General features: G+C 42.5%; 2 protein-coding genes across 4 annotated transcripts in view; one reads left to right on the plus strand and one right to left on the minus strand.

Moving 5' to 3' along the window:
• The window catches only part of LOC118513149, a 46,642-nt gene extending 35,707 nt beyond the window's left edge, over positions 1-10,935 (plus strand). For both annotated transcript variants that reach the window (XM_036058590.1, XM_036058591.1), the window contains exons 5-6: positions 3,263-3,458; positions 5,648-10,935. In XM_036058590.1, coding sequence (XP_035914483.1) covers positions 3,263-3,458; positions 5,648-5,858 — 407 coding nt within the window. In that variant the 3' untranslated portion in view covers positions 5,859-10,935. The remainder of the gene's footprint in view (positions 1-3,262; positions 3,459-5,647) is intronic.
• A 216-nt stretch (positions 10,936-11,151) lies between these two features.
• LOC118513148 (TBC1 domain family member 13) lies at positions 11,152-13,186 on the minus strand. Of its 2 annotated transcripts, XM_036058588.1 has the most exons (7): positions 12,970-13,181; positions 12,798-12,871; positions 12,594-12,719; positions 12,225-12,511; positions 12,087-12,089; positions 11,482-12,005; positions 11,152-11,404 (listed from the first exon to the last, which is right to left on the minus strand). In XM_036058588.1, exons 1-7 carry the CDS (start codon positions 12,987-12,989, stop codon positions 11,290-11,292), a joined length of 1,149 nt encoding a protein of 382 aa, XP_035914481.1. In that variant the 5' UTR covers positions 12,990-13,181; the 3' UTR covers positions 11,152-11,289. The 2 variants fall into 2 exon arrangements, with proteins under 2 accessions (XP_035914481.1, XP_035914482.1); XM_036058589.1 differs by lacking the exon at positions 12,087-12,089 and having other exon boundaries at positions 12,970-13,186.
• Between the last annotated feature and the right edge of the window lie 86 nt (positions 13,187-13,272).

Below are 13,272 nucleotides of genomic sequence, written 5' to 3' on the forward strand. Positions count from 1 at the left end.
GCGAAGGAAAACGTGAGCCATGGCGTGCGGAAGCTCAATGTATTGTTCGGAAGATTCACAGCACGCTGCCCGGGAATTTATCCGGACATGGGGTTTGCAGTAGCATAAATCAAAATTGAATCTTGTCCGACGGAGGGTTGAATCTCGTGCCGCGTGATCCAACACCGGACGGACATTGATTGGAATGGATGGGTAGGAAATTTTTGAAAAATAACGCTGTGTTCTTTAAATATTAAACCAAGCAATGGCTCCGTGTATTGGAGCTAGAGCATTCGATTTTTTGAAAATGGACCAAATAAGAGAATGAAAATTTTATTGAAAATTTTCCTCTAATAATGAAGCCTTTAATGAAATACTTAAATAATTTCTTTATTTTGAATCAAGCTTTTCAATTATCTCACTCTTAATTAAAAATAGTCGAAATGCATTCAACGTTTCACAATACTCGCAATTATACACTTTCCCTTCTGATTTTCATTTGCATCTCGCTAAAATAAAACTCCTCGAACGCATTCATCGTGGCGAATTACGGCAAAGTAATTACTCACGAGCTGGCGCTCCCTCCCCCTCATCATCTTATCCCCCCAAGGGCCCATTTTACTTTTCAAAAGATCACCTTTCCATCCAAAAGGGCTCACTGCACACACACACAGCTCAACCGTTGCATTCTTCGCAAAGTGATTTTTAATTATTTTGCAAGTGCCTAATTTTCCACTCGAGCGGACGAGCTCCATCCGGGGGAATCCCTCTAGAAAGGAAGGTCATTCAGGCAAAGAAACACTTTACATCTTGGCCCGTTAGCCCGCACGTACTGCAAGAAGCCGGAAGATAATTAAATGAAAGCTTGCGGACAGTGAATAGATATCCGGTGTGCAGCCGGCCATGTGCTCCAAACCGTACCATTTTTTTGTCTTTCCCACTCCCAACACTTTCAACTCGGCTTAGGGAAAGGATCTTTTGCTTGAAACCACCGTCTCACCGAACCATCGTCGTTGTGCATAGTTATAACGTGCCTTGGTACGCGAGAATCCTCGGCTCGGAAAAGGGTTCACCAGGGAACAACTGATGTGGAAAACCCTTTCCAACAACTGTGTCTGTGTGCCCTGTCTTGCAGACCATGAATGGCGGGTTGTCACGAAAATGGGGATATTCACCGGGAATGCTCCAGTGCGCTCTGGTGATAACCGTTCTAGCATCCGATCCGTCACTCAAGGTGCACGAACCTGCTTTCACGTTTCACGTCTACAACCGACAATCCATCCATCATTTCCATCCATAAGATAACAGGAAAAAATAGGAGAATAAAACAAATCCAAGGTTCAAATGAAGGTCGCAAGACGTTTCCGCGAGACAGTTACAAAAAAAAACACACACCTTCTACGCAGCTCCCCGGAAGCGGCATGAAGTAGCGAAAGTGGGAAATAAAAATATGCAGAAATAAACCATCGAGTCTTCATCAGTAGCATTGTATAATAATGGAACATTATGGCGAGTACATTATCTCACCCGTCGGTGTTGTTTTTCACTCTTGGGAGTGAAGCAGAAACAATATTTATGCATGATGTTATGCTGCTCGTCCGTGTCCGTGATACGCTCATGGCAGTGACACTATCTACGTGGGAAGCACGAACGCACCGACAAATTAAACCAATACCCTAAGGTTGCTTCAGGACGGCAAGGTTAAAGATAGAGCATGCTTAAACCAGAGCATGATAAATGGGAGAAAAAAAGTGAGATTATGATTAGCACATTGAGACATCATTCCATCTCGATGAATCATTTCCCAATATAAACAGCTGCGAATAGAGAAGGAAAGGAGAGCAAATGGAGAGAAAATATATGAAAAAAGAATAATTAGAATTGAGAATAATTAGAATCGATAGAGAAAAAAGAGAACCAGGAGAGAAAAGAGAATCGAGAGACAAAGAGAGGAAATTAAGCGAGAATCGAGAGAGAAATATGAGAGAGAATTGAGAGAAAAATGAGAGAGAATCGAGTTAAAAATCAAACAGAATCAAGAAAGAAATGGAAGAAAATTGAGAGAAATGAGAGAAAATCAAGGGAAAAATGAGAGGATTCGTGAGAAAAATGGAAGGAAATTGAGAGAGAATTGAGAGAAAAATAAGAGAAAACCAAGAGAAAAATTAATGACTTAAGTGAGAGAAATGAGAGAGAAGAATCGGAGAAAAGAGAGAGAAAATCGAGAAAGAAAAGAAAAAGAGAGAATCAGAAGAGAAATGAGAAAAAATTGAGGGAGCATTGAAAAACAAAAAGAAAGAATTTAGAATTATCTCTCTCAATTCACTCATTCATTCTCATTTCTCTCTCCTCGGTCTCTTATTTTTTCTTGTTTTTTTCTCACTTCTCTCTGAATTTTCACTCAGTTTTCTTCCATTTCTCTTACAATTCTCTCTCATTTTTCCCTCGATTCTCTCTCATTTCTCTCCCAATTATCTCTCAATTCTCTCTCATTTTCTCTCGCGATTCTCTCATTTTTTTCTCTCCCGATTTTTTCTCTATTCTCTCTTTCATCTCCCAGTTTTATTCTCTTTTCTCTCCTGTTACTCTTTCATTTCTCTTTCGATTCTCTTTTAATTTTCTCTAATTTTTCTGTCGATTCTATCTCAATTATCTACCAATTATCGGTTATGTTCTTTCTTTTCGCCTCTTACCATCTCTCATTTCTTTCTCAATTCCTTCCCATTGCTCGCTCGATTCTCTCTCGGTTTTCTTTCATTGCTCTCTATAATCTTTTTTTTTAATTTCTCTATCGATTCTTTCATGTTTCTCTTACAATTTTCTCTCAATTATCTCATACTATTCCATGTTTGATGCATGGACTTAAGAAAACATTTGGGCAAAGCGATAAAACTTTCGCGTCAACCCAACACTTTCACGGTCCAAAATATTGCGTTAAACCACCTGCCACGTGCGACATTTATTGAATTTTATGACACTTACGTTACCAACTTGGCATGTTATCTTTTTCCAATACGCAACCGCACCCACCCCGTCCCGCTCTATATCCCCTTCTAAGACCGCTCCTTTCTTTTCTAATCGTTGGTCGAATTGTCCAAAATTTGTATCATCTTTTCACATCATTGGTATGTCGCGATCCTTTTTTTTTAATCTTTTTTTCGCTAGCCATCGGCATCATCCTCCCGTGCTGCCCTGAAATTAATCCGTCCCACCTCGCTTCACATTACTTTCATTTAACTTTGTCTTCTTGTGCTCTCTATCTCCCGTTTCGTTTTCCTTGCAGGCCTTTGGAGGATGTCACGCCACCCGAACTACTTCGGCGAGATCGTTATCTGGTGGGGTATCTTCGTTATTTCGCTGAACGTCATCGAGGGCATCGAATGGGTCGCTATCCTGTCGCCGATCTTTACGACCCTTATCATCCTGTTCCTGTCCGGCATACCGGTCCGGGAACGGTCGGCGGACGAGAAGTATCGGGAGTAAGTATCATGACACGCACAAAGACACACGCCGCTTTCGAAAATTGAAGCTTCAAAAGTTCAAACCAATACAGACAAACCGTGGGGATGTTATATTTTGTGTAATAGTGTGCGAGAAATTCGACGCGACGATTCTTGACCAATTTGTTGTCCCTCTTTTCGGGTGGGTTCAAACGCGATTACTGGCGTCAGCTTGTCTGGCCCGTTAATTTAACCTCCCGCCCGGGTCGGCCCCCCGAGCAAAAAACACTGATTGTGAGTGACAAGCGATTTATGTTTTTCGATGTCGTAAATTATTTTCCAACGCAAGCGCCACAAGGCGACGGCACAATCTTTCAATTAATTTCATTTTCTTCAAATCGCAAACCGAATAAGTGGTTTTACAGGCCCTCGAAGGCACTGAGGGTGAGAAGTGGATGACATCTTTTTCCCGGAAAATTTGAGGCTGCGATGAATAGCACAGCCCAAGGCGTAGAAGCGCCCGAAGGAAAATAAACACTTCTTGGGGAAAAATACCGTCACTAATGAATAGAATCATCACTGCGGATGTCGATCCCGGTCCCGGAATCGGTAAATAATTCGACAACAAATGAACATTCCGAGAAGTGGGAGACGAAAAAAAAACATTTCTTCTCAGTATACCGAAACAATTTTTGCAAAAAAAACCAACAGACAATGAGAAGTGGAAAAACAGAGATGAATCACACGATAGGACAACGATCTGCCGTGCCGTGCTGGTAAATATGCAAAACAAAACACTTTGCTTGTCTTGCAGAGCTAACAAATCTTTATCAAGAGCGAACGGGGTTTTTTTTCGGTTTGCTCCCATTGCGTGCCAAACACCAATCGAACGATAACTACTTTTCCGCTGGTTGGGTGCTTCCGAAGAAAAACATGCCTTGGAGTGTAGAAAGCAAGAAAAGAACAGTTTTGGTCACGCTAGTTAGATGGTTTAATGGGAAAGAATTGCTTCCTTCGTTTTGTTCACCTTCTTTCTCTCTTTCTCTCTCTCTCTCTCTCTCTCTCCCTCTCTCGTTCGCTCGTCTATGAGTGGTACCTTTTTTGGTTGAAAGTTTTTGGTCACGTAATGAGCGTGATAAACACCACCGCCAGGCAACATGAGCATGACTGGTACAGAAATCCGGACTTTTGGTCGATTTATTGCCACGATTGTGTGCCGGTCTTTCTTTCTTTGTTTTTGGATGAAAGGAAACAAATTGGAAGCGTTTAAGATTGAAATGATTGGTTGATGTATTGTGGCACATTGTGGTGACGGATTGGTCTGGGAAAGAAATGAGACCGGGGGGTGCTCAGAGAGACAGGTAACAAGTGTAAAGGTCTCTTTAGATTATTAAAAGCTTCGGTGACGTTGGTTTATTTAAGTAATAGAATTGTATAAATGATATGTTCGTGATAGTTAATGCATTGGTTTTCTTCAATGCTCGAGTGGCTCATAATACACAACATTGCCGAAGGTCCCACCAGAGGTTTATCTCTATTTCATCAGTTTCTATTTGTTAAAATGTCTTCTCTATTTCTCTAAATTTCTAAAAAGAGATCAGAAAAGACAGGACAAGACCAGAAATCTGTAGTCTTCTTCTTCGACTGTTTATCTGTGAGATACTCTCGCCTAAACGTACCAGAGAGTCCAGCTTCTTGGAAGTTACTCCGCTGGTATGAGCATTCGTTGCTTAATTATCTATGTACCTAATATTCGACCTGGAAATTGGTGGACATATGTCATGAAATCTGAGATCCGAGGACTTAAATAAGCATATTGATGAATGTAATACAATTTAATTGAAAATATTAAATCCAATTCACGCATTAATTATTGAATTTTAGGATGCCTGTCAACTATCAAAACATATCTAAGCAACCCTGCTTTATGACAGTTCGGTGCAAGCTGTCATACTTTAATTATAAATAAATAACCTTGCTTTACGAGAAGAAGAAGTTCGTCATACATCAAAGGCATATTTATCAAGATGATAAAAAAGAAATTTTGACAATCGGACTCTTAAAACCAGGAAAATTAAAGACTACCTCTAAAAAACATAGTTGGTGGGACCTTAGCAATCATCGTTTACTATGAGCCACTTTCGCTAAAGCAACCATTGCTTTCATCTGTTTTTGCCTAATTCCTTTCTGTATCATTCTCTCCCATCGCATCGCACCAACCCAACCAGTGACCTCGAGTACCGAAAATACAAAGCGTGCACATCGCCCCTCATACCGATCCCACCAGCAATCTATGCCGAGGTGCCGCGAGCGCTCAAGTTCATCCTGTGCTGCGAGTTCCCGCTGTACGATTCGCTCGACAAGCGCCGCAAGGACGAGGGCCCGTTCGCGATGACCACGTCCATATCGGTGGCACATTCGCACTCGACCCACACCTAGCAATCGGGTGGAATGGCTGCATCGGGACACTACTACCATTCCTACTCCGGCGGCGGCGGCGGTGGAGGTGGAGGTGGAGGAGCCGGGAGTACGAGCACTTCCAAGGAGCGCAACTCGATAGGGCGTGTGGCGAGCTACTCCTCAAGCCATCGTAGTGGTGGCAGTGGTGGTACAGGAACTGCTGGTACTACTGCTGCTGGGGGTGGAACTGGTGATCGTCGCAACGAACGCTCGATGTCCTCGCAACAGCAGAAAGAGCACTACCACCGGACGATCAGCAGTAACAGCGACTTCGAGGACTCGATCGTCCCGGATCGCATCACCTGCATATCGGGTGCGGCACATCCGCAGCAGCAGCAGCATCACCACTACCACCATCACCATCACCATACGCACCAGCAGCACCACTATCAGCAGTACCACCATCTGCCCCAGCAGCATCTGCAGAATCTGATCGGTGACGGTAACAGTTACGCGTCCGGTTCCGCCCAGATAACCACCATTTTGTGATCCCGTCGTGGCAGTTTCGCGTGCGCTTTAGATTTTGGGCTGCTGTGATGGCATTTAGCGGCACTGCCTCACCTCTTTTTTCGCTGTGTAGACATACAGACATATAGGCCTACCTACTATCGTTAACGTTTGTACATACGGTGGTTGAGAAACCCTGCTCTGCCAGAGCACCGGGTGTGTTGCAATGGGGTTTTTGCGCTTCGCTCGTTCGTTCGTGTTTTTTTGTTTGTTTCGCGGTGGCGTTAGTTAAGTGATGTTATATATTAAGATAGCAAAAACAGATGCGTTCAAGAGATGCTATAAGCTAGGGGTACGAGGCCGGTTTGTTAAGGTCGTTCAAAAAAAAATCTCGCTAGTTCCTGTTCAGTCGTCTGTCGAGTTGCGTAGTGATTTTAGTCGTAGTTTGTCCCTCCTAAACGTATTCCGTACTACGATTAGAGAAATGTTAAATTGGCACGCGCGTGTTACAAAGCTTCTCTCAAAAGTTTGACGATATCTAAAAAATCCAGAACTTACGTTTGACGATGGCCGGAAACTTACCTCGGCACAGCACATAAGTTTGTCAACGATTGTTATTCAACTCTGCGCCGAGTATCAAACGGAAGAATCTGAGGCTCCTGCAAGTGCTCCCCACCAAACTTTTCTCGGAATCTCGGATTCGGCACAAAACGAGCAGCAGCTAACGATACAACGAATAATGATGACGCTCGTGTGACCTTTCCGTTTGAAGTTCCGTGTTGCGTTTCTGCCCTATCATTCGGTGAATGAGTAGTTGAATTTTTCCTCTTGGTCTTGATTTCTTGAGCTTCATTATGTCCTGTCGTTTGGATTGAACTGTATGCCCATTTTTATTTCCATCCAGCCACCAGTTCACTCACCCGTTTTTCGAGTGGCGTTTTCCTCGCTTCCTTTGCTGCAGTACTCTGAGCACACTATTGTACTGCAACTAACGAGCTCATCCAGGGACGGGAAATGATGATGTTGAGCTTTCGTTTCCTGTTCCTATGCAAACCCAAGCTTCAAGAAAAATAAAACGCGCAAACCCTAAACAACCGCATGTGATTCTTCAAACGCTTCAGAGAGTCGCGTTCGGTGGTGTGTTTGTAGGTATCAGGGAATATTTTCTGGATCCGATTCCGACACTTACCGACGCGGCTCGACAATTCGAAAGCACTTCAAACAGCTAGCGAATTTCAAAACTAACCATTCAAATGGAGACTTCCGCGTTAAACGTTCAAAGCAAGGGTAAATGTGCTTGATAACGGTTGATGATCCAGTGCGATTTCAAAGTAAAACCTAACGAAATATTTAAAAACATATTTGAAAACATGGAAACTTATAGTTTGCTATAGGGAAGAATAAAACAAAGGTCGAAATTTGTATCACCCTAAAGAAAATTGTTGAACGAAAAAGATACGGCAAAATCATGAAAAAACACAAGAAAAGACAAACAAAGAAGTTTAACAACATTGAGCTCGTAGTGTTTTAGAAATTAGAAAATTACACCAACAACAAAAAATTCTTCTTAAGCCATTTACATAAAGGACCTACTTTATACCATTCGCCTTCGTTGGCGAGAGATTAAAAAAGAGCACATGTTTTTCACACCACATTTTCTTCGGGACAGCTACAATTTTATGGACCCGACCGGTTCTGGATTTTAATGGTCACGAGATTTTTATTGCTACAATCACTCGACATTGTAGTGCGGTATAGAACGTATATTACCTATCTTATCTATCTCCTTTTTACTACCCTAACAAAACGAAAAAAAAACTCCAACCAAACAAACAATCTTTACTACTCTTGCTCTATCTACCTTTCCACACTAGAGGATAAAGAATATAAAGGAAACACGAAGAACTATATACATATAAAAACCACGTAACAATTTACACCTCTCTTTCTCTCTCTCTCTCTCTCTCTCTCTCTCTCTCTCGAACCATATTATGGGTCTGCACCATCCTCTTCAAGTAGAGTAATGCTAAACGGGCAAGAAACCTTATACCAAAATGTAGAACTGATTAGTAGAAACTCCTAATATGAAGCTATGCTGCCATCTTCTAAACCTTCTCTCTGGCAGGTTAAGTGAAGGATAGAAAATGCAAATTGAGGATGCGGGAAAACCCCTGTCTATTGTAATATTAATAAACCCCTATCGAATTTGGTCGTGTTCAGCAAAACATAAAACAACAAACACCTGTAGTGAGACGTTTCCAAAGACTTAGAGAATCAAATGAGCCACTGGGCCAGATGGTGAGAACTGTTCTATCTGGCTCTTTTGTTTTGGGTTTGATTTTCGTTTGACTTTTCTACAAAACTCGTGCACAAGTGTATACTTAGAACAGGAGAGAAAAAAATCGAAACACAAACTCAAACATCTCTGTAACCTTTCACCACCTGTTGGACCTTAACTTTGCTCAAAGCTCTTCAAACAGATCGTTTCCTTACAGGCGCACCATGTTTAAGGAAGTTAACCCAATAGCAAATTTTTATCGCAACACTACTAGCCCTTTTTATCACTCGGATCGAACGTTTGCATTGAGGAAAATAGACTATCAAATTCGACGTTCAAGCATTTTTCCACAAAAAAATCCACCACCCAGTATGGAGCGGCCATACTGAGACCTTGGACAAGATTTCCTCAAGAATTCGTCTTCGAATCTTGGAAGATCTGATAGAGGTTTACTGAGGACCTCTTAGTTGAGAGATCTCTTCGATCGTCAACTAATAAGCCACTAATTTTGAGTGATTGGACGCACGAACGTCTTCCTCTCAGAAATGGATGGAGTTTTTTGTATAAAAAGGACCATCCAGTCCAGAACATTTTTAACCGTCTAGATGCATGCTCTGGGGTATCTTCACACGGCATGATCGGGATTCAAATCTCATTTGGGCCGTGACTATCCAACTATTTGGTATCGATAAGTGTAGTAAGGCTAACATGGCAGGCATGACCTTAAGAAAGACGTTAGGCTAAGAAAGAAGAAGAGATGCTCTGACGTTTGGATCCAAGTTTTTTTTCCGAAGAAAGATCCTCGAAAGTATTTACTGGATTAAAAGGATTGTGCATCACTGTTGGATGGGCCGAACCTGCCCTCTGAGAGACGTTTTCGCTTATCTCCAGAAGTGAGAAGATGTGGTCAGATCTCGAAGCAGATATAGACGGTCCAACTTCCATTTTCCATCGGTCTTCACTAAATTCTTCTGTAGATATGGCAATAGCTGCTCCAATTCAACTGACACCACGGTAACAGTTTGTCCACACTCTCGGACTTCGGATGACCGACGAGGACACAGTGCCCTCCCATGAAAATCAGTCTATTTCCCTTCGATGCATACGCCTGAGCCTCATCATCAAATTTGAAAAAATGTCAATTTTTATCCCTTAACTTCTTGTTGGTGGCGGACCTGGCGGCGACAAAGATATCGATAACAAAGAAACCAATAGTATAATATACCCACGCTCAGCATCACAAACGAGATAACAAAAAAAAAAACACGAAGCACAAAACACATCCCACCACCAATTAGGCTATGGAACAAAGTACGGAACAAATTTATCACACTATTGTCAGTAGCGGGTATCGAACGCGAAGATGGTCGGTTTAATCATCTATTTGAAGAAGCAGAAAAAAGAAACAGGAAAAACGTTGGTTCAAACGTGCGACATTCACAGCAAAAACAAGTTAACCAATTATACTAAAAACAAAACACACAACCACACAAAACGAAACAAGCACGACAAGCAAGCAGAGGAAAACAAAATGGAGACAACCAAGCGTAGATAGGAAAGGAGGTAGAGAAATGGAACAAGCAAGCAAAAGTATCGACATGATAATCAAACGTGTAAGACCAATTGATAAAACAGAGAGAGAAAGAAAGAAGTAAAAGAGAGAAAGGGAAAGCAATGCAAGATGGTTATTTTAAGAATATTAACCAAAAATGGAAATGAACACAATGAACCGTTGCAACAGCTCGAGTGCAGTTCAGGCGGAAAACTCCTCCCAAAACATAATGGATTTCAAAGAAAAAACAGAACGTTTAATGCAACTCGTGAAGTCAAGACAAAAAAAAGCCCATTTTTAGCGTGTAAGTGAGAGCATATATACAAAAGGAAGCGGAAAGGCGACATACCGACATATATTTTTAGCAGAAACTAATTGAAAAGAACAAACAGCAGCAGAGTAGCTAAAACAACAAAACAAACAAACTCACACATACAAATCGTGACAAAAAATCAGTTGAGCTGAAGCAAAACGAACTACACACACGTTAGTAGATGAAACAAACCGAGGGTGTAACAGTTGAACGATTGAAGTGCGTAGCAAATGAGATGACAGAACAAAACAAATTCGTACGCAAGATAACAACAAATTAAAAGACTTACTACTTATTAGTATAGGCGTGGCAATATTACTAAAAACAAAAACCAACTATATATATACATACATGCATATATATACATATAATGATCATTGATTCTTTCAAAAAGATATATGAACGCAACTAACTAGTAAGCATTATGTACCTTCGCGCTGTGTACGTGTGACAGCACACACACACACATAAAGGGGGGGTCAGGTAAAGGAAAAGCATAAACCAAACCAAAGGATTGTGCATTTGTGGGAGTAAAAAAGAAAACCTTTGCAACAGAGCAATCTGGGTGGGACATTGTACTTAAGCTACTGCCCCAGGACGGAGCGAAACTGTTTGCAAACTGTTGAAGCGAAACCATATACCGGCATTTCTTCTTTCATCCATCCGAAATCATTCATTCACGTACGGGTGAACGTGACCGTTCGCTCTTACTTTTATTTTGGAACGAGTTGAGTGTATGCTTTATATAAAAATAATTATATATATACGCAGGGAAAAAAGTCATCAAAAGCGTGTTTGGCTTACGTACTGAAGAAACCGGCTAGTTGAGGCAGGTCGCCTTCCGCAGCACCAGATTGATGTCCATCGCTGGGAAGTTTTGCAGCAGCTTCACGTTGTTTGCAAAATCGTTCTCCAAAATTTGTTCCCGCAGTAAGCTGCAAAGGGAGATATTATACATGGAACAGTTTTTAATGGAATGAAACAAGGCTTTTAAGCCTCCCCGAACACTCACAGTATCATTGCGCAGCAGATTTTGATCAGAAAATCATACCGCTTATCGTCCGCAAACACCGAATCCCAGATGCGCAACACATCCGGCAGTGGAAATTCCTGCGACAGTAGCAACGTCAACCACCGGAAGCTGTAGTACTGCGGGTAGAGCTCCTGGTCCCGCAACCGTTCCCACACTTCGGCGTCCTGTTCGTGCAGCAGATTGGACAGCTTGGCCATCATGCCCTTAATGCCACCCTCCGATTCGTCCAGCGTTTTGATGAAAAAGTCTCTTATTTCACCCATCAGTGCGGTGAAGCAGAAAAAGCAGTCCGCTTCGGCGTACCGGCGATATTCGAGATGTGGATCGGAGGCGAACACGTAGTAGATGGGGCCAATAATTTCGTTCATGCCTTGCACATAGCCCTGGCCCGGGTTTAGCTTTGCGTACAGGAACAGTATCCGTTCGACCACCTCCCAGTGTGCTTCCTGACCGGCATCCATCGCTTCGTAGCTTTCCGTCGCTCGCTTTGTGATGAGATTGATCTACAACAGGGAAGGGAGTTGTTTGTTAAATGTTTCCATCTTAACTTCTTCAAGGCGTATCACGACATCGGTTAAACCTACTTGCTGTTGGAGCGATGTGATTGTGGGTTGGGGGGGAAAATAACAGACGCGTGTTAGTTAGTCAGTTCGCTTGTGAGGAATTGTTAATCGTATTAAAACGGAGGTGCAAGCTTTACGGTGCGCGCTGATTTCGCTTACCTTTGTCATACCGACACCCTTTCGTTCTACATTAGCGGAACTGAGCGTTGTTGGTGCGACTCGCACGTGCAGCTTGCGTTCGCGCTCCTTCACGAACTCACAAGGAAATTCGGTTGCTTGCTGAAAGAACGAAATGTCGGGACAAAGGCGCCGTACATCCTTATCGATCTGTAGCAACACTTCATTATCCCTGAAGAATGTGCTCCAGTTACTTTCCGGACCGTCACTCAGCGGATGGTCAATGCACTCGGGGCCATCCTGTTCACCGGGCGATATTACCATTTCCTCTAAAAGATACAATAAACAGGAAGGTGGTTTAGCGTGAATCAATCAGCTAGAAGGACACCACTGTCTACCCCAAACACTCACTAACAAACTGTTTGTACAGTTCTCGCTGCTTCGTTAGCTTCGAAGGCCATGATGACTTTCTAGGACTAAGATACCCGAGCAACAGCTTCCAGCAAAGCGCCCTGAAACCGTTACAATCCGGAATGCCTACAACGAAACAACACTGACATATTACAGACGTGGCCAACAAAACAGTGTGACGATCGCGGACCAGTGGGCGTTTACCATTGAAGCAGAAGCTGTGAAGCGTTTTCAGGTCGATCTCATCCTGCTCCAAGATGTTCTCCAGGTCGGCCACGCTGTTGGTAAAGTAAAGTGGTTTCCAATTAAAGGTAATTGACGTTACAATCGTCTCGCAAGGGACGCAGCTCAATAAAAACAAGGGTTTCCAACGTACCGTATTTTGTACAGCGACATTTTATCACTATCCACTCGCCGTCATGCAGGTAAACGATGCCAATTGTTCCCACCCACGGAAAAGTATTCAAAATAAAACGAAAAATGCAACGCAAGTTTATCACTCTCACTCTGGCAGCGTTTATTATCGCACAGCAGATTGCATCGCAAGCAATGATTTGTTTACGGTTTGTTGTTGTGTTGTAAAATCATAACATCTAGCATGACAGTTGTGCGCCCGGTGAAAAAACTCATATACACCGTATTTGCTCTGAGCACAGTGAGTGACAAAAAAGTGGCTATT

The sequence above is a fragment of the Anopheles stephensi genome, chromosome 3, assembly GCF_013141755.1.
Source record: "Anopheles stephensi strain Indian chromosome 3, UCI_ANSTEP_V1.0, whole genome shotgun sequence".
Lineage (NCBI taxonomy): Eukaryota > Metazoa > Arthropoda > Insecta > Diptera > Culicidae > Anopheles > Anopheles stephensi.

What these genes read in the sequence shown, in the direction of transcription:
- LOC118513148 (XM_036058588.1), bottom strand. Translation starts at nt 12,989, where the DNA reads ATGTCGCTGTACAAAATACG. An exon ending in ACTGTACAAACAGTTTGTTA is followed by an intron (nt 12,512 to 12,593) that starts GTGAGTGTTTGG and finishes TGTATCTTTTAG; the next exon opens with AGGAAATGGTAATATCGCCC. An exon ending in ATCTGCTGCGCAATGATACT is followed by an intron (nt 11,405 to 11,481) that starts GTGAGTGTTCGG and finishes CTCCCTTTGCAG; the next exon opens with CTTACTGCGGGAACAAATTT.